Genomic DNA, 24950 nt, shown 5'->3' with positions numbered 1-24950 from the left:
AACATAATAAAGTATAAAAACACAAATTACTAAACAATCGAGCTAACTAACAAGGAGGTGTATATGCGTATATATGTGTGTATGCAAACTAGGGGCTCTCAAAATGATGGTTGACCAAAAGAGTAACGCCTTTAGATAGCAACCCCCCTTCTTCTGAAATTGTTTACGACTGGTGGCGGGGGTAGGTTTAACCAGGTGGAATGCTATGCGTGTCTGTGTGTATGTTAATCAGATAATGAGAGTCAGAGAGAAAGCCTGTGAAGAGCATATCTAACACTTAACTTTCAAATAACTTATAAACACAATATTAGAAACACATATCAGCCTTATAAACACACACAGAATCGAATAAACAGTCTTGCTTAGTGTAGTATAATTATTAAGCCCAGATTATGTTACCAGTCCGAGGGAAAAAGGAAAAAAGTTGCAGTCCAGTTTGCAATTCTGTGACGTTCCTGGAATTGTGGTCGTAGAGTTCTCTGCCTTAGCGTTACTGTGGAGCCGTGTGCTCAAATGCTGGTTCGAAGTCCTTAACGGCAGGACATTGAGTTGCTGCTAGGAAGTTTTAGAGGTTGAAGGGCGAGGAGATTTCCTTGATAAGATGAAGTGGAGAGCTGCATCTCTGACCTCCGGTTGTTGATGGGAAGAGAACATGGAGCAGTCAGGTTCCTCCCTCTCGCCGATGCAGGAGGAGAAGCCGGTAGCCTCACTCCTTGAAGAGTTGTGGGAAGAGCAGGAGCAGTCTTCGGCCATCAGAGGAATTGGAGAAAGAGGAAAAGTTTAGGGCAGAAGTCCCCTTATATTGGCAAGGTGACCCACAGGTCATGTGGCCATAGTGAACAATAGGACGTGAGCACTTTTGCGCTTGACACCTTTGTGTTACATTGTCCAGACCACAGGACATGCAGCATCCTGTTACGTCCTGGGGGACTGAGTCCTTTGGTTTTCTCGAGACAAAGAAAACATGCGGCAACAGGCTTTATCAACATGCGTCCGAACTATGGTTTTCCAAAAACCATGGCCCAACAACATCTTCATCAATTTGACAACTCAACACATTACAGAAGGGCGCTGCAATTACAGAAAACAACAACGTAAGTGTTTCCAGGGGAAACCTATAAGTGATGGACACTGCTACCACAGGAGCCACAAAAACGTCCAATACATCCAACAAATTTGTTTCCACACTAAGGACACTACATGGAGAAAACAAAAACTGTGAATGGTAATGCTAAGTGCTCTAAATTACTCAAAAACAGACAACATGATATTTGAGATCATATATGACCCAGTGGGTCTCAGAGGGTTAACACTAGACATCCGCAGTAATAAAGTTTATTATTTATAAAAATAAACCAAAAATGTTTACAGTTTAGCAAACTTGCCAATATCACTGACGGACACCGACTTTAACAACTCCAAACTTCGGCAGCAATAACAACCGGCGGTGTCAATCGCTTTTAGGTGTCCTCTGGAAACACTGCCGTTGTCGTTTCTGTATTTGCAGCGCCTTTCTGTTATGTGTTGTGTTGTGTTGTCAAATGATTGAAGATGTATTCTTACTTTGCTTGTGTCTTGTCCACTTACAAAGGGCTTCCAGACAATGAAACATGAAACAAATAACTGCTCTGTTTACAGAGAGCAGTTATTCTTCTTGTTTCTAAAGCTGGTGTATCTGAACTTGAACAGAGCTCTGACTTTTTGTCCATAAAAGGATCCAACTCATTTCCCAGAGTACTTTCCATTTTTAATAACAACCGTTGAGTGCGATCTATCTCTGTAGCTCATAATTCTTATAATATAATCTGATCTGTTTCAGGTATAGCCAGAGCTCTCTACTCCTACCAGGCCCAAAGTGCAGAAGAGCTTTCCTTCCAGGAGGGGGCACTGATCACACTGATGTGCTGTCGACTTGGAGAGGTGTGTGTTGTAACAGATAATAGCCTACATGATGGATCTGACAGACAATTACAGTCAAAAACTCCAGCTGCTGATAAGGGCCATGTGGCTGAAAGTAAAAAATATAGCTTTTATTTGAAGTGTGTCCTTCCACGTTATCCATATAATCAAATTGTCAGGTGGATGATGGATTTTGGGAGGGAGAGCTGAATGGACGGATTGGTCTCTTCCCGTCGTTGGTGGTAGAGCTCGTACATGATGAAGTGGATCTGGAGGAGCCACAAGAGGAGGTGAGAATGGTTTCCTGACTGCTCCTCCAAACCATTTATTTTCCAGTTGAAGGATTCCGATGTCACATAAGATTGAAAGCTTGATAATGTTTGTCCTCTACCCAACTCATCATATGGTTGGCTGGTTGTCTGTTGGACTTTGATGCCACCATCTTTATTTTTTCTCCAGTCTCTCCCAACCCCAACCATGCCTCCCTTTTCTTCTACAGTAGGAATCCGCTCAACTCCTGGCTGTAGATCCAAACTTAATGCTACCCCCCCTAGCTGTGTTGAAGACAAACAGCAGCCCTTACATCTGAGGGTTGCAAACATTACAGTAGGTGAGTAGCAGTGTTGTGCAAGTTCACACCTCTAATGAACTAGTTCAAATTTCAGTTCATACAAGTAAATTCTGAACTGGTTAATATTTCAGATAATTTCATAGTTTTAAGGTGGAAAATGAGAATGAAAGACTTAACTTGTTTTTTAAAGAAAACTTTATCTTTATCCTTTATATGTATCATTTCCTAAAAGAAAGCGAATTTCCTGTTTATTTATTGAGAACGGCTTCGCCACCGTGGAACGCCCTCTCCGTGCACCCCTGAGGGCTCTTCGTGCACCTCAGATTTTTCTAACTACACGTCGGCATGTTGGAGAGCCTAGGGATAGCCCTTGGCTGTGATTGGTCCGCTAACAACAGCATTTCCGAAAACTCACATATCCGGACCTCAAACTTCATGTTTCATTCCGTATAGCACAATAAACCCAAACACAACTACGATTTTATGATTAATGTGACAAGTGTGTTAAGCCACATTCTGTAACTACCTGTACTTACAATTTCACTCTGTGCATCATTTACTATGAGCTAAACTCCTTGGCTGTAATCCTGCTGTCTTGATGAGAGACCTTACTTGGCAGAGTGAGAAAGCCAGCGCAGCAGCGATGCAGACTCCCCAAGGTCCTAATGCCCGGTATGATGAGAGGCTATTGGATTGTAATTTGAAGAGGGAGAAAACATACAAACCAGAACAGACTAACATATGTAGCATGTAGCATGTCCTTGCTGACCGTTTATTAAGTTCTACATTTAGGACCTGCACTCACCATGGCTTTAACTTGGTCCAGCGAACCTTTATTTAAGTTTGCCATGCCACTTAATTTCTTTTGGCGGTGGCTGCCATTTTAATTTCTGTTTGTCATGCGACTTAATTTCTTTTGAGGAGACCGTACCGCTTTGCATTTTTGTTGATATTTCATTTTATTTGGTCTTGAACCTTAATTTCATTTTGGTCAAATTACCTTTTATTTAAGTTTGGTCTTTGCTGACCATTTATTAAGTTCTACATTTAGATCCTGCACTCACCACGACATTCACTTCCGATCCTATAATCCTACCTGCACATATGATCTTTACTGTTGGTCTCCAGACCTTTTATCTCATATCATTATCACTCGGGTTGCAGGTGCACTCTAACAAGATATTTCTGTATTTCTATTAGATACATGTTATCAACGATTGTCTGTTACCAAAGCATGTATTACTTTGCCTAGAATACTACAACACAAGGTAAGACTCCTCATTATCTCACTTCCCCTAATCTACCTTCTTCGTCTTATTTCTTTTGGGGGTATTCCTGTTCGATGCTCTGCTCCACCCCCTTCTAATCCTGATGACATCTCACAGGGGTCTAAAAGGCCACACTGTAAAACATTCATATCTTCTGTGTTTGCAAAATAAATATCGTAATCGGAAATCAAAAGGGTCGTTAACGAATATTTTTCATCATAGTTTTCGTCAACGAAATTAACACTGGTTTCAGCGAGAACTCAGATAATATGATCGTGTTCATCGTTCAAATTCACTATTTTTCATTAGGCTGCGTTCAGTTCATCGTTCTCATAAAAACAAACGTGTTCAATGAACGCGTTCTTTTGAACATGCACAACACTATTGAGAAGCATTAAACTTTACTGTAGTTAATGTGGTTAATTGTTTAGGTAGGAATGGTTGTCAATTTGTCTTTGTGTTTTTTCTCAGAAACTGGGGGCAGCAACCACACATCTCCAGATTTCTCCAGTAGTCGACTAAGACCTGTATGTACTGTTAAAAGAATCATGTTACAATATGTCTATTGTGACAGAAACGTAGAAGAGAAAGCTTGAATGTTGACAACATTTGTAGATTGTATTTTTGTATGGACACCGATACGTATAACAGATTTCTCTCATCCCTTGTACTGTTTTAGTGTCGAGCACCTCCCCCTCCTCCAACACTGAAGCCTTCACCTCATCCCGAAGACTCGGTGCGTTGGAGAAGTCAAAATAATCACCTCTCCTAATCACTATTCCAAGATCCTGCTAGGAAAGGTCACAAGGTCAAGAGAAGATGTCAAAGTGAAGCAGTAAGGAGTAAGGAAAAGAAATCCAACTCCACTTACACCTTTAAAAAAAACAAATACTGTCCAAAAAAGGATGATGCTACCTGAGAAAAAGATGTTTTTATTATTAAGGGAAGATTTAAGATTTTCGGCTATTTACAACAAAACCAACTGGAAATATATGAAATAAATGTAGACAAACCTTATAAAAGAGGACAAAAGATTTTTGTGTGCATTTTGCGATCGGGGCATTAAAATGACATTTATATTAGCATAATGAAGATTCTGATGAAGATATTGTAAACTATGATTTCCCTGTGTGTGTTGTTCACTGTGACTGATGACTGGACGGATTTGACAGAGCAGAAATCAGGAGCTCAGATGATCATGTTCGGATTTACATCAGTTCTGGATCTTGTCAGGAGAATAAAACAACTGCTTATTTTTTTCCATAATTACCAGATTTTGCTGCCGCCATGAATTGTGGGACATCATTTTTCTCTTTTCTTTCATAAATGAAGGTCTTGTCTTTCCCATGGTAAAAGAGGTTCAGTAAGTTAGGAAACATTGAAGCTCTTTTCCTTATAATTAAGATAACTCAAACAGCTATCATGGCTGCCACTTAAATGCTTCTGCATGGTCATGTATCTCATAAGAACCTAGCTAAGCAAAGTGGACTAATCAAAGGCACTTTCTAACTCAAGTACTTGGTAGGTGTTTGCAAAAGGACAGAGGATACCAATGTCCTTAAGGTGGCCCTGAGAGCTCAACACAAGGCAACTTCAGAAAACACATACAAGTGGACAAAACACAAGCAAAGTAAGAAAACATCTTCATCAATTTCACAACACAACACATCACAGGAATGCCCCATGTCCTTAGCTAAGACCAGAGGAGTCATGACGCTCTAAAGACAACATGATGTTTGAGATCGTATAAGGCCCAGTGGGTGTTAGAAGGTTAACAGTAGACATCTGGTGACAGCTCAGCTCAGCTGTGTTTCAGACGTTGTGCCTCCTCTGTCAGTCTCTCCCCTCTTTTTGTGTTAGGTCTCTGTGCCACTTTTTAACCTACAAAGAGAGATTATCCTACTAGACTCAGGTTTGCTAATCATCCACCTAGGTGCAGCTCCAGATACTTTGATGATTTCACAATATCATATTTGTGAAGCAGTGCAATATTTTTCATTGACAATTTTGTTACATGTAAAATATAAGAAAAGCAAGAAGTTATTACTATGTACCTTTAGTATTTGGCTACTGAGCTATTACTTTGTAAGACTTTAATAAGCAAAAACATATTTCCTACAGCAGTACAGCTTAGATTCTAACAGCTAGAAATATAAAACAACATAAAATAGTGCCGTAATAAAATGTGCTTTCAAAGAACATATGTTAAAAAGATGTATGGGAGAATTCAACTGACCAGGTGTCTCACTGCTGTGATCTTGACAAACAGGGAGTTTCCTACAGCGGACGGACACAGCAGATAGACACAAATGATGAGTTCATGTCTTTTTTTCATAATACGTTTTTTGAAGCACCTCTTTGTACTAGTTCTGGCTTGTCTTTTTTTCACATTGTTTTATAAAGCACCTCTTTGGATAAGTTATGGCTTTTGTGAACCTGTGGCCAGTTTCACTTTGAGCACCGTGCTTGTTGTGTAAACTCTGCAGAGTTTACTATTAAAAAGACTCAAGGCAAACTCCAGTCTGAGAATTTCATTATTTCAAATCTCAAGATGAATTTCCATCACAAAGACTAAATGTAAATTCACCAATACTACAGCAGACAGAGTTGTTTTTATAATATTTAGGAGATATATTTGGATTAGAGGGTTATATAAATAAATAGTGACTTTGTGGGTGAAATCTTATTACATATCTGTAAAATTATAAAAATACATCTATACAATGTATTGCTTGATTATGAATTTTATTCCATTAAATTAGTGTTCATAATAACCTACCATTAGGATGCTGTTGTGATACAATGACTACACTGGGCAACTCTCTCAGCCGTGTAAGAATGTGTGTGTGAATACAGTTGCAATCAGAAATATTCAACCCCCTCACCTCAATAGACATTATAGTGATGTGGATGACAGATAATGACAATAAATGACAAAAAAACCTCATCAACCAACAAAAGATATTTATTGATGTGTATTTTAGTTATTTTGACAACAGAAGTTGACTTAACTTTGAAGTTCAAATGAAAAATGTAACTCTTTCAACACATGTGCATGTGCAGTATTATTCAACCCCCCAGCTTCAGTACTTTGTGGCGCATCCTCTAGCTTTTATAACTTATAAAAAATGTTTTCGGTTAGTGCGGACAAGCTTCTTACACCTCTCGATTGGAATCTTTGCCCATTTTTCAAGTGCAAAAGATCAGTGATGTTTGAGGGCTTCCATGCTGCAACTGCCTTCTTTAAATCCCACCAAAGATTTTCAATCAAATTTGAATCTGGTGACTGTGAATGCATCTCCAGGACGTTCCAGGATCTTTTTCTCAACCAAGCTTTGGTGGACTTGGAGATTTTGCTTTGGATCATTGTCTTGCTGGAAAGTCCAATGATCACCAAGGTTCAATTTGTCAACAGAAGGAATCACATTACTCTTTAAAATGGCCTGGTATTTCTGTGAATCCATGATGCCATGTACACAATAAAGATTGCTAGTTCCTGCCGCAGAAAAACAGCCCAACATCATCTTTGACCAACCTCCATGCTGGACTATGGGAATGGTATTGTTCTGGTCATAAGCCTGTCCTTTCACACGCCAGACATACCGCTGGTCCATACATCCAAACAGTTCCAGTTTGGTTTCATCAGTCCATAGAACTGTCAACCAAAACTCTGTAGGCTTATCCAAATTCCTCCTGGCATATTCTAGTCGACTTTTGATGTTGCCTGTGGTCAAGAGCTGAGTGCGTCTTGGAGCCGGCCATTAAGTCCTTTATTATTCAGTGCACGTCTTATAGTTGCCACTGCAGCACTTGTACCAGCCTTCATCAGGTCATCCTGTAGGTGTCTTGCAGTCACACAGGGTTAGGGTATCTGAGTTTATCTGAGTTGTTCTGACTAAGTTGCTGAGGGTCCTTGATGAAATGCTGGGCTTTCTTCCATGGCCATGGTCTCTTGGAATATAATTTTTTGGGGAATTCTTCTTCTACCCAAGGCCTTTCAGGTGTGATGAAATAATCTCCTCTCTCAGCTTTTGTGTAAGCTCCTTTGTCTTTCCCATGATTGCAACTCACCTTGAATACCTTCATGGGTGGGGTTTATATATGCATCACAGCTGAAGCAAATGAAGGATCAGTATAGTTCCCAAAGGCTTAGTAAAGTTTCAACTCAACTTTAGGACAAAAAAAACTGTCAGACAGCTTTAAAAACAACAATATTATATAGGGGTTGAATAATTGTGACATGGCTATCTTAACAAAATATACTGCTACACACAAATACAACATCATGCATTTTCCGTGTTGATTTTCTTTATCACTCAACTCATAAAGAAGGCATCCGAAGCAGAATCTTGATCAAAGAACAAGATTCTGTCTACTTTAATTGATAAATCCTTAAAATCTTTGGGGGGTTGAATATTTCTGATTGCAACTGTAGGTGAATGTGAAGAGTACGAAGCACTTTGAGAGGCTATTAATACAAATTTTAAAAAGAACTACTAGACAGACCACAAAGCAGGTAGTTTGATATTCATGCTTGTTTGATGTAAAACACAGCGGTGCAATGGTCAACTGGTGCGTGATGTTATTACCTGGACTGGTCTGGTTTATATCTGGGTGACTTGCCCTGCACCTGGGTGGGAGGAGAGGGATAGCACGGGGTTTGGCTTCCAAAAGTCCCAACCCTAACCAATCCTTATAGGAAATTTGTAATATGACTACAAAGTTAAACTTTTGTACAAAGACAGACTCCTGTGTTATGATGGTATTTTATACTTATATGTTTTTATGTTTCAAATTAACTTTCATAAATATTTATCTGACATTGTCCATTCATTTTTTATTTTTTAGAAAGCTTGTGTCAAGAGCCTTTTCTTGCACGCAGTTTTCTAGACTGACCTCTCAAAACCTTACAAAGGAGGAAATTATGCCTGTAAAACTACAAATGCGTCTGATTGACAAGTTGATGAGGTTATTTACTCAGAGCACCTTTAGTGCACAACAGCCACTTTAAGTAGAGAAGACAGTCAATGCAAATGTAATATAAGCAATCTGTTCTTTATTGACAAGTAAGTAGATTCACATTGTTCTCTTTCGTGAACATAATATGGCTGATATGCTGATTGCTGCCCTGTTAGGGCATTTCCTATTTATTCTATATTTTCAGTGCAGTGTAATACATATATGATGCATCTATACATTTCTTATGCTTCTTAAGTGACTGTAGCTGCATCGGGCAAGTTAAAAGAAAATATCTATTGTCCTCTTTATTCACATTTATCTTTAGCATTCACCAATTATACATATTGGTATGGTTAACTATTCAACTGGTTAAACAGGGCACACACACCAGCTGCTGTGGTTTGTTTAGCAACCAGCAAAGTTGACATGCAAACCATGAGCACAGTTCAAAAATAGAATGGCACTCAATGAGGCACATACTACTGCCACAGGCAAAAAGTCCCCTTAAATTCCATTATCACATCAAAATACACATATATAAATATCTGTTCCTTTTTTACCGATCAAGACCCATTCATTATTTCCTGGGAAATGGTGAAAATGTCAAAACAAATGCCCTATCTCATGATGTTAAAGAAAGAGAAAAACATTCTGGATATGCCCTGTTGTCCACTTTTAAAGAACTCTCTTGTGTCCCATCCTTCCACAAAGTTCCATGGAGCTCCCTTCAGTAGTCTCTGTGCAATCCTGACAAACTAACATCCATCAACCCGACAAACAAACAAGTGGACAGGGTAACAAACATCTTGACACAAGTCAAGGATATTAACATGAAGATTGTTAAGATGGTAAACATGATGATTCATTGAAGACAGAGAGTGAGATAAAAGTTAGGACAGAATAAATTCTCTAGTAGCTTTCTCATGAAGGCAGGAAATGAAATTGACCTCTTACTTGAAACCTCTGAACTGTGTCTAGTAAACTACTTCTTTCAATTTGTAGTGAATCAGTCTACAGAACCTGGAATGTATACTCACTGAATAACAGCCAGTACAAATCTAAATAAATACAGATCTGAATAACTGCATATCTTTGATGTCACCACGCTCATGACAAAAGTAGGAAAAATATGACTCCCTATACAGAAATTAATTTCTAAAGTTATTGTTCATTAGAATTGGAAATACATAAATATTTTCTAGCCACCTCCTAATTTAACCTGTTAAGGGCAATTTGTTCACCTGCACTGACAACATAAGCACAACAAAACTAAGATTATTACATGACCAACAGTAGGGGAAGTGACAGGACTACATTGTATTTTGGATCGTGGGAAAACAGACAGATGATTGTCTCTCTAGTTGTGAGGATGCAAGTTTTACACAGCAGAGTATTATGTCCACTGTTGGAACATAAGAGCTTGAGAGTTAAGCATTGGACAGTGTTGATAATAAATATCCTATACTTGTATAAATATATTTTACTTAGATCTGTGTCAAAATGGACATACACAATCTGTTCTCTGGCATATGACTCAAGATTGTTATTTCAGGATATACTTTTTATCCACATGACCGCAACAATAACAGAGGCATTAGAGTATATAGTTACACTGTACAGTGAAGATGATATGTTAAGCTGTGTATAAAGACTTTATATAAAGTGCCATATGCCTGTAAAAGACAGCTCTGTCAACTGGAATCACAGAATGAAGTTTGCCAGACACAGGGGTGTTCTTGTATTTCTCATTGAGCTCAATATATTCGCAAATGAGGGGGACCAAAAGTCATCAGAGGAGAGTTCTGCTATACTTACCAATGCACAACATCACCTGTTGCATATATTTGTTTTACTGTCAGACTTAGAAATACAATCATACTTAGAAATACAATCTTATTTTAAAATGTATTTTCTATATTATTTATAGTTTCACAGCTTTGAGGACTGCAGAGTTTATTCTGTGGAAGGTTCATAACTCTGTAGTCTAAGAGATTTTTTTCACATAGCCTATGGGATACCACATTATCATGCCTGGGTATGTGTTGTTTAAACAATCATCCGTGTGGTTGTGCATATCATTAGTAGTAGTCACCAACTAGGAATCAAACAAGGCAAGGTGAGTAAATCAAAAAACGATATTCTTTCATCATAAAACAACTAAAGAAATTTGCCATAAAATCGTGACATGACTGAAGGACAAGTTTACCTTTTTAGTATAGCAGTATTTTACATAATTGCTGACCACTTTCTAAATTAATCCTGTATTATTTTAATATAATGTATTTTTCCAAGTAAGTCATGTTTCTGAATAATATACTAAAATAATCATGGGTTTCTTGGTTTGATCCATGAAAGTAGGCATCAAGTCTGCATCAATGCAACATGTAAATTGTCAGCAGTGCTTTCGAAATTAAATACACGTTTTCAGTAACAATCTTTGGAAATGGGAGTTTGTCAACCCTTCAGTCAGCTGGTCAGACCACCACTTTGGTCCAGTATAGAATATCACTTAAAAACTACAACAAGCTCTTTCTATTAGATGTATTTGAGCAATAATCTCTACAGTATCCAGGGCCCCCAGACTTTGACTACTGTTGTACTGAAATTATTGACCTGATCATGGTGCCAGGTGACATGTCAAACACTCATAAACTTCATCATGAAGGGAACATATGTATCAGAAGCAAATGTGTCAGAAGCAGTTGTTGAGGTATAATAATCATTCATGTAAACCTCATGGAGACTCCAGAGGATAGCCCAAGTAACAACCAAGTTTTTGGACCGAATAATGTGTGAATCTCTCAACATCATAACGATTCAGCACCCGAGATAACCATAGGCCAATGATTGATAGTTGAGCTATTTTAGCCTAGACTAAAGCCAGCTGACCTTTATATTCCCAAAGCCATGTGACTAGTATTGCTAGAAAAGGCAAAAACCCCAAAACATGTTATATAAAAGGTTAGCTGTGTTGTCAAGTGTATGCCATTTGTCAAAATCTGGGAGTTTCCACAACTGACCCTAACCTGCTTAGTGCAATATATTCTTAGCTGTGGTCAAATGAGCAAATGTGTGTTCATTATGTATTATATCATCAAAAGCCTTCCTTTCCTATAGTCAGCTGAGTGGTGCCATACTTCATATAATAATCAAAGACTATTTGGATTATCACATGGCTTCAACTTTCACCATCTTGAGAATGTACCTCTTAGTCCTGAGTCAACTGAGTGTCTACCTTCTTCTCCACCTCCTCCCTCTCTCGCTCTGCTTCTGGCAACTGCATCACCTTGCAGTCTTTTATATCTTCCATCTCCACCATTTCTTCTTTTTCTTTACATGTTTCTCTTTTCTGGTCTTTTGTTAATGAAGTGTACTCTTCATCCTCCATCATAGTGACAACAGAAAACTCTCTCTTGCTGTCAGGGCTGGCTTTGAAGATGGTCATACTACTTATTCTGCTCCCTCCTAATGCGGCTGTCAACAGTGGGCTGGAGGGAGACGGTTGCAATCTGCTCAGTCTATCTTTATGAACTGGATCAGAGGGAAAGGAAAGGACAAGGCCTTTAACACCTCCCTCCACTGGTAGAAGTTCAGCTGTTTTGAGAATCCCAACCATCTTTTTTTCTGTCTTCTCTTCTGTATTTGGGATTCTGGTTTGCTCTTCTTCCTTTATAGTTAGTGGGCTTGAAACCATATTGCCTGTGGTCACAGATTTGACAGACATGACACTTTCTGACTGCAGAGGAATTGAAGTTATGAAATCTGGGATTTGGTCAGCTGGAGAAAAGGAGAGAGTTGTGATGTTGTGTTGTTGTGATGATACTGGAAAAGTGGTAAGTTTGGGGCTACCACTAATAGCAGGTGAGAGAGTTTGGGCTTCTAATGAACTGGCGATATTAGATTGGCTTGACATCGCTTGACCTAATGGAAGTTTAGGACTTGGAGTGAGGGCAGTTGATCGAGCTGTTTTTGTACTCTCTGGTGGTTTATTTCTTGAGCTTAGTGCAGGGCTAGACATGACAGTCTGAGGTGATGTAGGAGTTTTCAACAAAGACATAGAAGGTGGGGTCTTGATTGGGAATGAAGACTGAGGTGATGAGCCTAAATTTATAAAAGCTAGGCTAGCACTAAAGCCGTGTTCCAGATCTGGGCTGGAGCTTGGGTAAGGGGGAGTCTGGATGACTGGAAAAACTGTGCTCAAACTGGATTCACTCTGACCAGCAGGAATGACAGGGGTGAAACCTGGAATAGATACTGTCATGGGGATAGTTGGTGTGGAGGTCTGAAGAGACCCAGGATCATAATCCTGTTCATTTTTCATAATTTTGTCTTCAGCATGTCCCTGTCTCTCTGTTGCAGTATATGTATGTCCCAGCATAGTGGGAGATGAAATGAGAAATGAGCTGAGGGCGGAAGTTGCCGTACTCCCAACTGAAGGTTTAATTATAAGGTTCAAACGAGGTTCAGGAGCAGAGCTAAAGTCATGGGTCTGTTGCTTACTTGGAAAAGAGGGAGAATTAACAGAACCTGATGTTTCAACATCACTTTGCAGTGGAGCAGGCATTTCAGTCTGTGAGGGCTCACTTCCAGGAGTAGAACCCCATTTAGTACCACATTCAGAAGTAGTCTCAATGTTCTGTGCTTGTACCAGCTCCTCCAATAAGACAGGTTTCTTCTGAATGGCAAATTTAACGCCTCCGGCCTCCCGACCTGTCCCCACCACCTCTTTAATGCCAACAGTTTCACTGCCCCGCCTCAGCCCGAATATGGTCACACTCTTCCTTCGCTTACCCACATTTGGGACAACCCCATTGGCACCCTCTGAGGATGTCCGGACATCTTTGAACATGCTCCTCAGGTTGTACCCTGCCTCCTTTTGCTCCTCACTATCCTGGGATTGGTCCAGCCTGTCCCCTGAACTGATCAATGGATTGGGACCTCCATGGAGCTTCTTATCATTGTGCGTCACCCGAAATCTGAAGGGGTAATGATATAAAGGATGAAACCTATGTCCTTTTTTATCTAATTAGTTTGACATTGTTCATACTTCATCTTTATGCATTTTATTTGGTACGTTCTATCTCCAATAAAACCTGCAAAAATGGTTTAAACATAATTTGTTACCTGCCAACAGAGAATACGGTCTGTTCTCCAGGACGTTGTCGGAATCGGGGGGTTCTGCTTTGTCTGCGGCCCTTTTTAGATTGAACCTGAGCACAGAGGTGGCAGGAGTTGTGGTCGGTGCCTGAGTGGACTGTGTGGTGATGAGGGGGAACACCACCAATTGATTCCTTGCGCAACCTGGATAGTGTAATTATAATGAATATTATCCTTTTTGAGGGGTGAAGAGTCAAAAACTGGAATTATGCTTTTCTGGGCACTCTGAAAGTCCTTCAGAAAAGTTCACATTTGTGTTTTTTATACTAAGCACGGTCATGTTTTGCAAACCAAATCCCAAAAATGTAGAAGAAATCGGGGTCAGAAGCAGAGTTCTAGTTTAAGATTCTGACTGTGCTGGTTGTGTGAAGATCTGAAAATTATGTTTTCAGCGGATCACAGGATAGAATTATGTTGTATAGTGAAAAACAGATGAATCCCTCTGACTGAACTTAAACAATTATTAATTTTTCCGGCTTGTTACCATCTGTAGAAAAGTGGTAATTGAAAATGTGCATGGACAGTCACTGGTCGTGTGGTAAAGAATGATTTATCCTGAGTGGGGCAGGTTTTGGGACCCATCCATACTTTCTTCGATCCTCAGTGGTTTCAAACAGTGTATTTTCCGGCAATCCAAAAGGAACTATACATAATTCATAGCCTTCAGAATGAAGGCATTCAATTGATGAGTATATTACGGCAGTACTGTAATTTGATTAAAGTCTGAACATTAATGTAATGTATAAGTGCACATTTTTCCAAAAAATGCAATTATACATAATAATTGAAAATGTGTTTCACAAGTGTGATACACTTCGTAAAATAAAACAAAATCATATATTATATTAAATTTTAAAGAATCAACAATTCAAGATTAAAAGTTCTTATTCACTAAAAATAACACAATTCAACACTAATCCACAGGTTAGCCTTGTCAGCTGAATTAATTTACCTGGGGTCATGGCGCACACAGACATTGCGGTTTCCCAACATCTCATTGAAAGCTTCCATGTTTGCTAGAGACAAGATGAACCAATATTAGAGCAGGAATATAAAAAAGTGACTTTTTTTTTGCCTTTACCTGACACCGCTCTGTGTTTCCACCTTGCTCAGCCAGATCACTATACCACTAGCCTGGATGCCAGATGAATTTAGCCCCGCCCACAACATTTGAGGTCGGGAAGTTCGGTCTGGAGTCGCTCCGTTGGGGAGAAATTATGCCCGACCGAGCCAATCAGATTGTCAGGGCGGGCTTTATACGATGATGGACAGATGATCAACGGTAACGTAATCAACCACGTCATCGAAGTGCCCTTGGGTTGAATTTGTTTTCAACAAACATGCCTGCCGCTGGAGAGCTGAGATGTGTAGATGCTCCCATCGAGTCTGTTTTAGAAGACATCGACAGCGCATTCATTTTGAAAGAGGAACAGAGAACGCGGAGGCGACGCCAAAGCAGCGCGCAAATCCCTATCGCGCCGGCGCTTGGCTGTTCACACCTGACACTGAAGCGACGCTGAACCGCCGGGCAGCGCTAAAAATATCACCCGTTGATCCAGTAGATTAAAAGCATATACTTACTGGTTGCTCCAACATTAAGCAACAGCGTCCCAACATATGTCTTGGCGCAGCGCGGTGCTTCAGCCTCCGGTGTGACCCGCACAAAGTTTTAACATGGGAGTGGATGGGAGCCAGCTGTTATTTAAGGTTTGGCGCTGCGCTGAAGCGTCGCTTCGGCGTCGCTTCGGCATCGCTTCAGCGTCCGGTGTGGACCTGGCGTTAGTAAATAACTCACAATGCGTTGCTTAACATACGTCACATACTACATTGCTCTGATTGGTTGTAGGTCTATTCAATTGAGCGAAGAGGAATTTTATTTCCTGGTCAGTTGAAACACGCCCCATAATCACAGCCCAATGGAGCGGTCTCAGACTCACATTCTGACTAGAATTGTGAGTCTGACAACGTCAGGCTACTATACCACACCACTAAACTGGAAACTATTCAGCCGTCAACACATTTAATATTCCTCTTACTATCTTTGTAATAAAACTTTAAACACCACTTTCACACTCTCTGCTCCTGTGTTCTGAATTTGAATTATATCACTAAGCAGTAAACAGCAACACAGAACAAAGTGAAGGAGGACAAAACCAGAAGATAAGACTAGATTAAAGCAGGCTAACTTTAAATTGGTAAATAAAACAGCATTAAACCCAAGAAACGCTTCAGTAAACTTGTATTAATCACCTTCATTTTCAATGATGCACTTGAGGATTTGCTCCACCGTATCCTGGTTCTCTTCATCCTCCTCTGAAATACAGCAAAACCAGGAATGAAATACACTGATTAGTGCATATTTGTGTTATTGAAAGTGTAGATTGTGAACAATCAGTAATGGGATTTTAGCTTTATTTTGTAGTTTAAATTATTGTCCACAACTTGTGGTTTGACTAGATGAAAAAAATACTACAACCTTAAAACCAGTTTCTTGTTGTAATGTGGTGGTTGTAGACTGCAAACCCAAAAATTCGGCAATCCCTCTAACCAAATGACACATCCATACAGTCTGTCAACTATTAAATAAAAAATTACCTTATTAAAACAAAAGTAAGCTAAGTGCCAGACTTAGAATAAGTGCATATGTTTATGTTTTTTTTCATGCAGTGCTAGAAGGAAACAAAAAGAGAAGAAAATAAAACCTGAAATAAATCATGTATTTTTGTCTTAGTTAAGATTACATTCACACCACTGTCACTTCAAAGACAGATTTTGTGCATGTGAGCTTGACATAGTTCATGATAATAATCAGCATAACTCATAATCCATGTGTTGCATATGCAGGGAAGCGTGAATCTTTCAATTAGTACATTTTTCTTTGTGTTTCTAAATCGTTGAACATGAGAGAGTTATTCCGCTCCCCTTGCAGATATTTCTCACTTACATGGCTTTCCTACCAACTGAAGACACATGTGCCTTCAATTGAAAATTATACCTAATAGATAACCAAAAGAAACTTGAAACACCAGAAATAGGTAAAAACAGCAGACAAATGGCTCAAATTCTAAAATTACTGGATCCTACATTTCCCTTAATGCAACAAGAAAATCTTGTATATAGGTGGGTTGTATATTGACAGGTAAACTGAAATGTTGTCTGTTAATTCCTGTTGTCATGCAGACATAAAGGAGGCATTTTGGTCACAGCTTTTTCACAGCCAATTATGAAATCCTACCATAGTGTGAAGTGTCTCTCCTGCGGGCTACTGAGACATTTGTCAGGATGATGTTAATTCACAATAATACTGGTATTTTATACTTTAGATGTGCATGTTGCTGTGAAGGCCATTCAGTTTTCAGCAATACAGTCAAGAGCCAACAGAAAAAATATACATTTGCTGATGGAATAGAAGAAGTTTCTGCATAATCATTTCTTAAGTGGCTGATGGTAAAAATGTCCAAAACTCCACCTGTTTATATCACTCATTCACTGCAAGAAAGTCAAAAGAAAAGGTAAATTGACACACTTCCAGACTTTCTGCTCTGCTTGGAATTCTTCAAGCTCAAATTGAGACAGCCCTGGTGACATCCCAGGGTTCTTCTACTTTTGAGTCACGGAAAACACAAGACTACTGTTTCCACAGACTGATTGGTATTCTCTGAAACTAATAATCTGAAACAAAAAAAACGAATAAACGTGCTTGGTCTGCTGCCACAGCAATGACCTTAGATGAAGATGAAACTGCTAGTCGCAGTAATTGTGAGTTTCTTTCCTATTGCAATTTTCTCAACCCACCATCTGTATTTCCTCCAACTTTCTCATCCTCATCTTCATTGTCCATGTCTCCAGTTCGGCAGCGGTAGCCTTTCTTCTTCAGCAGGTGGCAGATGAGGAAACCCAGCAGTCCAGTGACGAAGAAGAGGAACACCACCACAAATATCATGTAGGGAGGGGTATTCTCCCCCCCACTTGAAGTTTCAGAGTCTGTCATAATCTGGATCAAATCTGAGATTAAGAGAGAATCAACTTTTTTTAATTATTGATGACATGACACATATTATAATTATTTAACCATTTAAGAAAGAAAATGTTGATGAAACAAAATTGTCGTAAATCACCCTCCATCACAAACCACCCAATCTAACTATTTAGGAGCTATAATTTAATACTGGGATATGAGAGTGAAAAAGAAAATGTTATGTATACATCTGTTAAATTAACTTTGTTATTTGGTTCCACTGGAAAAAAGTTGAAAATTGTATTGTGTAGCAATAAATACAAGCCTGGCATATTCAAACTAACCCTTACCCTGAAATAAGGAAAATACAATCTGTGTTACATTACATTACATTACATTACGTTCTATTATTAATACCCAGATGAAAGCGTCAAAGCTATACTTTGTCTTTACAGTCAAACCTTCATTCAACTACAGTTAAGAAATGGGAGTGTGTAAAAAAGAAACGGAACGTGATGGAGAATTGTAAAAGAATGATGTAGAAAATTAAAGGCATTTTACTTTGAGTTGCCGTGATATCTCCCATCCCCACCTCAATCAAAAGACACAGAAATATACTAGGTACCTAGACCAAATGGAATGGATGGTGAGACATTGTTCCATCTTGATGCTCTTGTGGCTCTTTGGTTATGTTGTGTCTTTATTTTTCACATTTTGGCCTTGTATGTAGTCATAATTTGTATTTGTGTAAAGGGACATCAAAAAACAGGAACTAAATTAAAAGAAAACTATTCAAAATCTGATTTAAGTAAAATAAAAGATTAAAAAGAGTAGAATAAAAAGATGATAGAAGGTGAAAGAACTAAAAAATAAAATAATAAAATCTGTGTATGTGGTTGTTATATAGGTCCAATAGCTGACTTCAGAATACTGCTATCAATTTATAAAGCATTGAACAATTTAACAACAAAATAAATTTCTGATCTGGAGCATTATTCAGAACCATCCCGTTCCTTCAGGTCGTCTGGCACGAGTTTGCTTTCTGTGCATGGAGCAATAGTAAACATTGCGAAGAAGCGTTCAGTTTTTAAACCCCTCTTAAGTGCAATTAACTGTAAGAGCTCTCTGGAAATTTAAATGAAGAATTGTCTGTTTACTGCAACCTTTAGAGAGGCGGTGGTCTAGTGGCAGAAACTTGGACTATGGGCAGAGAAGGTTTCTGGTTCGTCTCTGGTTCAACTCCACGGAGAGACAACAAAAGACGAAACTGGATTGATCTGTCCAAAAATCCAAGAGTCTCCCTACCCTGTCTAGTGCTCCTGAGCAAGGCACCTTACTCCCCCAACATCTGCTCCCCGAGCGCCGTACACGGTCGCTCACTGCTCTGTGTGTCCTGCACACAGATGGGTTAAATGCAGAGGTTAAATTTACCTACCATTGCATGAGTGTGTTGTGCATGTCTGTGCATGTGTCTGGTATAAATAAACATATCTTAATCTTTCATTAAATCTTAATCACTCATTTAATACCGTTGCAACTTGTACACTTGAATCTATTATTCTTGAGTTTATTTTTTTACTTTTTCTCATTTCTGTCCTTGGACTTTTTATGTTAAATATTTGAGTATATATTTTACATCCAAAGGATAGCACATATTATAATTGCCTGGCAGTTGAAATGTGCTACACAAATAAACTTGGCATGCCTTGCTTTGCCTATGTGGTTGTTTCACATATTTTCGTGGTTACATCTTTGTAAGGTAATTGTTTGCATCTATTTGATCACTTTTTTCCCATTTAATTCAACAAAATCTTCTTTTATCCAGCCAAAACATAAAATGCATTATCTCAAGGCACTTTAGCCTCTATACAATTATAACAAGCAAGCAGTTACACTTGTCTTAATTAGCAGTTGTCTGCACATAGACTACAAAGTGTCTTACTGTAAAGAACAACAATAACCTGGCAAGAAAAATGTAAAATACCCTGCTGGAGAATGATATGCCACAATATGACGATGCAAAATACTGATCTCATTAACTATCAGTGAGTAATGTATTATACCTTAATGAGGCCATTAAATGCAGCTAAGAAACCTGTTTGTAAATAATGCCTTCGCATAGAGAGGTAGTTTAAAGAAGGTTGATTAAAGCAGTGTTTACAGATTTTATTTAAATGTGGGTGATGCTGGCTTTGCATCTATTTTTCCATACATAGTTTGGTCAAGGCAAGATTATCAACCATGGCCAAGCAGGGAGCTGCCCTGGGGCCCTTTGCAAATTTGTTTTGGAAAATAACCATGATAAGGGGTGTTAGATTTTACCTAACTTGAACTTCAAAACCTTAAGTAAATATGTAATGCTAAGAGCTTCATTAAATGATTATATACTAAACATACTGATGAAATAAATCATGAACAGAAGTTGAAACAGCAAAAGGAATTAACCAGCACCTCCAGAAAACACACAACTATGTGAAAATTGAACAACACTCTTGGACACAATTGAAGTCATCTAAACCATTTTCAGCTATATATTTCCTTTCATTTTTAACCTATCCTGATATCCTTATTTAATTTTCATTTTCTTTAATTTCTTTAATAATTTTGCTACAAATACAAAATACATGAAGGTTTATAACTTATTTTAAGTCTGTTATCTGTCAAATAGATAATCCTTACCATTTCTAGTCTGTCAGCAGTGGATCCATCCATCCATCGTAGTCAGTCTAAAGGGTGCCAAAAAAAAAGCTGTTGCGATCTAGTTGATAAATAATGAAAAATGTGTTTGTTGGATAAGAAGCTTAACTCAGCAGACAGTTCCCCATTAGCCCCACCTTACCTCAAGAGAGAGAAGCGGGCACACAGACAGCGTGAGAAGGAAAAGGGCAGCTATTACACAAGGGAACCTCAGCCTTGTTGGTTTACTAATGAAACCCCCAAGTTAACCTGAAAACATTTGAAATACACCAGTCCTAATAGACTAACTTCCATTTAAACAAGCATGTGTGTATACACGCAGCTTAGATTGTGAACATGTAACAGCTTATCGGTGTTGCCCTCCCACTGGCTTATCAGCATACAGCAACACCCATAGTAGCTACATCATTGGTACTTACTACTAAACTCTTAACTCTGAACTGAATATTTAATTTTTACTTGACCATTCGCCTTGTGACTTACATTAAATCGTTTTTGATAATTTATAGTGGTAATCAATCAGCAAGTGGAATAATGATGACATATGAATGATATCTAATGATCAGCTCCATTCATTAATGTAAGGATGTGTTTCTATCTTGCAATATGAACAACCTTCTTAATGTAATATTCTGCTTTATTACATTATTGTACTATTTCACTCTGTCTAATTATTATTACTATTAATTAATTGTATAAATATTTTAGTTTTTCCAGAAAAAGAGATGACAAATATAACATAGCAGTCTGTGGGCCTTAGCGACACTCACTATTATTACTATTACTACTATTAATACTACTACTACGACTACTCAAGAAACCCACCCTCAATCCGTCTGAGGTTAACGCCTACAGACCTGTCTCTCTTCTTCCCTTTCCCCTTTCCAAAGCACTCTAGCATGCTATCTTTAATCAACTCTCCTCCTATCTTCATCAGAACAACCTTCTTCATCCTCACCAGTCTGGTTTCAAGGCAGGCCACTGAACTGAGACTGCCCTCCTTGCTGTCTCTGAGCTGCTAGAGCAGCCTCTCTCTCCTCTGGGGTCATCCTTCTTGACCTTTCTGCTGCATTTGAAATGGGGAACCAGCAGAACCTTGTTTCCTCCCTTCAGGATCTGGGTGTCTCAGGCTCTGCTCTCTACCTGCTCTCTTCCTACCTCAAAGGCCGTACCTACTGGGTAACCTGGAGAGGATCTGTCTCAGAACCTTTTCCTCTCACTACTGGGGTCCCTCAAGGTGCTGTCCTGGGTCCCCTCCTCTTCTCTCTGTACACCAACTCTCTTGGCTCTGTCATTCACTCACATGGCTTTTCCTACCATAGCTATGCTGATGACACCCAACTTATTCTCTCTTTTACCCAATCTGAAACAGGAACACAAGTAGCAGCAGGAATTTATGCCTGTCTGACTGACATCTCTCAGTGGATGTCCGCACACAATCAACCTTGAAAAGAACAAACTATTTTCCTTCTTGGGAAAGTTTCTCCCAACTATGACCTTACTATCACCATAGACAACTCTGAGGTACCCCCCCCCCGCCGACAGTCAACTCTTTCTTGCCGCCAACAATGCTGCGACAACCAGATCGTGCAGATACATGCTGCACAACATCAGGAGAATAGGTCCCCTTCTCACTCGGCACAGGTTCTGGTCCAGTCTCTTGTCATCTCACGCCTAGACTATTGCAACTCCCTCCTGGCAGGTCTACCTGTTACTGCCTACGATCTCTGCAGCTCATCCAGAATGCAGCAGCTTGACTAGTCTTCAACCTACCTAAGTTATTCACACTACACCGCTCCTCTGCTCCCTTCCCCGCATCTGTTTCGAAACACTAGTGCTTGGGAACCATTTTGCGAAAATATCAGACCCAGTCTACATCCAGAACATGGTTAAACCTTACACCACAGCCCATCTACTCTGCTCTGCATCTGCCAATCGTCTTTTTACTCCCTCACTGCGAGGGAGACCTAGCCACTTAGCAAAATGAGTAATGCTTTCTATGCTGGCCCCCAAATGGTGGAATGAGCTCCCCATTCACTTCAAGACAGCAGAAAGTCTATACTTCTTCCGCTGCAGGCTAAAAACATCTCTTCCGACTACACCTTGGCTAAGAAGATGATGTCTCATAACCATTTTCAACTCTGGTGTTTATATTTATAATCACATAAAAAAAAAAAAAAATTAAGTTTAGTTACACTTACATGTAGTACTTGTGGTTTGGCTTTTTGAAGCAAATTGTACTTACTTGATTCTTGTTGTTCTGGGTTTGTACCCTAATGGTTGAATGCACTTAATGCTTTTTAGATGTTATTAATCACCGCATTTCAAAATCTATGTGTCCTTGGATGACAATCTTCTAATTTAAAAAACAACACACCGCTCAAGCCAATCAGAATCGAGCAGCTGCTGCATCAGAAAGTTGCTCCATGGTAAGCACTATAAATGTGCCAGCTAACAACAAATGTTCACTGTTCAGATGTACTACTAACTTTTTTGTTGATCAGTCTGAGAAAGAAGCTGATGATGCATCGTACTCTTCACAGGGATCTATGTCTTCACAGGACGTCTTAGCTGTGTTGAATGCACATGACTTTGGATGTGTAAGCCAAGTCAGAGGCACTGGACAAGATTTTCCCCAGCTCGCTCTTGTCGACCAAACTGCCTCTCTACCAAGTACTGAACTGGAGCAGGATGACGTTCTGGGAAGAGCTTTCTTTTACGTCCAGCATCACAGGAGGCCAACTAGACGTGACCGTGCTAGTTGTGTGCTGAAGCTGTTAAGTCATTAGCCCAAGCTCTCCACTAAGAACGGAGTGCTGTTCAAAGTGAAAAGTGACAAACAAATGAACATGACAACTCACTCGTTTGTTTTTCCAAACTCCATAAAGGCACAAGTCCTCAATGGTCTCCATGACTCAGCTGGTCATCAGGGCCAGGCTTGAGAAAATAAATGAGACATTATCAATCATGTCAAAAACTGCTTTCACTGTTTGGTTGGGAACACTCCAGGACATAAGGACTGTGCTCCACTTGAGAGCATTTGCACCTCTGAGCTTGTGTGTATTAATTTTTGGACTTCTGAGCAGACTAAAAAGAAGTGTGTGGATGTTTTAGTTGTAACAGATCACTTCTCCAAACTGGCACATGCTTTTCTGTTCAAAAATGGTTTCCCTAAACGCATTCATTCGGATCAGGGTGCAAATTTTGAGAGTCAACTCATTAAAGAGCTCCTGGAAGTAGCCAGTGTCCCGAAATCTCATACCATCCCATACCATCCTACGGGGAATGGGGTTGTGGAACTCTACAACAGGAATCTCTGTCCTGGCCAGGAAACATGATCAGGGCCCTGCCCCTACATTCAAAGGCAAAGTGGTCACAATGCTCAAGATGCTGACTTTTTTTTTACAATTGCACCCAGCACGAGACGACAGGTTTTGCTCCCTTTTGTCTTATGTTTGGCAGGATTCCCCGGTTACCAGTTGATGTTAGGTTCCAGCAGGTCCTTCCCAATGATGCTGTTGTTGGTCACAGTGATTTTTTCTTTCGTTAGAAACCTGTCTGAAGCTGCATTCATTGCCCGGCAGAACAGTTGGACAGAACAGGCTCGGAAGTTGAGAAACTACAATGGCAAAAAAAAGGGATCATCCGTCACGGTTGGTGACAGGGTCTTGCTTGCAGTTTGTGGTGAGAAGGGGAAGAGGAGAATAGGGAACAAATGATAATCAAGAGTGGCATCTGTAAAACCTTTAATCAATGTTTACTGCATCAGGGACCCTGTGAGATCAAGATAAAAAGTTGTTCACAGACACCTTCTACACCCTTTGAGTTTTTTTCTTGCAGGAGATGATGATGATTCAAGCTTTTCTTCTGTTGATGGGAATGAGCAATGTGAACCAGTCGTTGATGTACAAGACACACAAACAGGCATACTCACACATGAACATGTAGTTTGTGTACAGCAGACTTTCATTTGCATGGAATTATTTATGAGCCAAATTCCACTATACGATTAATGAACGCCATGAGTGACCACGCAACTACCTTGTGTTGATGACCCTTCCACTCTTGTGTTTTATATGAAATATGCAGAGTCAATAAATATCTGTTGCCAACAATATTGACCAGCCTCATGGGAATCATTGTGGGAGAAGACAGACCACAGAGGTCACACAGGCATTAAAAAAAGTCTGCAGAGCACCGCCTTGTATAGCTTGTTGTTACTGCGCTGCGAGGCGGTGGTCTAGTGGCAGAAACTTGGACAGGTCTCTGGTTCATCTCTGGTTTGACTCCACGGAAGCACAACAAAAGACGAACCTGGATTGATCTGCCCAAAAATCCAAATGGATTCTCCCTACCCTGTCTAGTGCCCCTGAGCAAGGCACCTTACTCCCCCAACATCTGCTCCCCGGGTGCCGTACATGGTCGCTCACTGCTCTGTGTG

General features: G+C 39.6%; 2 protein-coding genes across 5 annotated transcripts in view; one reads left to right on the top strand and one right to left on the bottom strand.

The window, feature by feature from the left end:
- LOC133958538 (F-BAR and double SH3 domains protein 1-like) overlaps positions 1 to 6253 on the top strand; it is a 43455-nt gene extending 37202 nt beyond the window's left edge. The window contains exons 17-21 of the mRNA XM_062393406.1: positions 1820 to 1920; positions 2079 to 2189; positions 2359 to 2509; positions 4210 to 4265; positions 4418 to 6253. Of these exons, the coding sequence (XP_062249390.1) occupies positions 1820 to 1920; positions 2079 to 2189; positions 2359 to 2509; positions 4210 to 4265; positions 4418 to 4510 (512 nt within the window). The 3' untranslated portion in view covers positions 4511 to 6253. The remainder of the gene's footprint in view (positions 1 to 1819; positions 1921 to 2078; positions 2190 to 2358; positions 2510 to 4209; positions 4266 to 4417) is intronic.
- A 2521-nt stretch (positions 6254 to 8774) lies between these two features.
- rell2 (RELT like 2) overlaps positions 8775 to 24950 on the bottom strand; it is a 21328-nt gene continuing 5152 nt past the window's right edge. The window contains exons 3-9 of one of the 4 annotated variants that reach the window (XM_062393402.1): positions 20492 to 20538; positions 19118 to 19205; positions 17650 to 17859; positions 16105 to 16167; positions 14807 to 14870; positions 13822 to 13998; positions 8775 to 13673 (exon numbers count right to left, since the gene is read on the bottom strand). In XM_062393402.1, the coding sequence (XP_062249386.1) occupies positions 11906 to 13673; positions 13822 to 13998; positions 14807 to 14870; positions 16105 to 16167; positions 17650 to 17845 (2268 nt within the window). In that variant the 5' untranslated portion in view covers positions 17846 to 17859; positions 19118 to 19205; positions 20492 to 20538 and the 3' untranslated portion in view covers positions 8775 to 11905. Of the gene's footprint in view, positions 13674 to 13821; positions 13999 to 14806; positions 14871 to 16104; positions 16168 to 17649; positions 17860 to 19117; positions 19206 to 20491; positions 20539 to 20651; positions 21059 to 24950 lie in introns of those variants that run through there. The other 3 variants (XM_062393401.1, XM_062393400.1, XM_062393403.1) reach the window with 3 other exon arrangements.

The sequence above is a fragment of the Platichthys flesus genome, chromosome 8 (genome assembly GCF_949316205.1).
Source record: "Platichthys flesus chromosome 8, fPlaFle2.1, whole genome shotgun sequence".
NCBI lineage: Eukaryota > Metazoa > Chordata > Actinopteri > Pleuronectiformes > Pleuronectidae > Platichthys > Platichthys flesus.
This window is presented reverse-complemented; position numbering and strand designations above follow the sequence as displayed.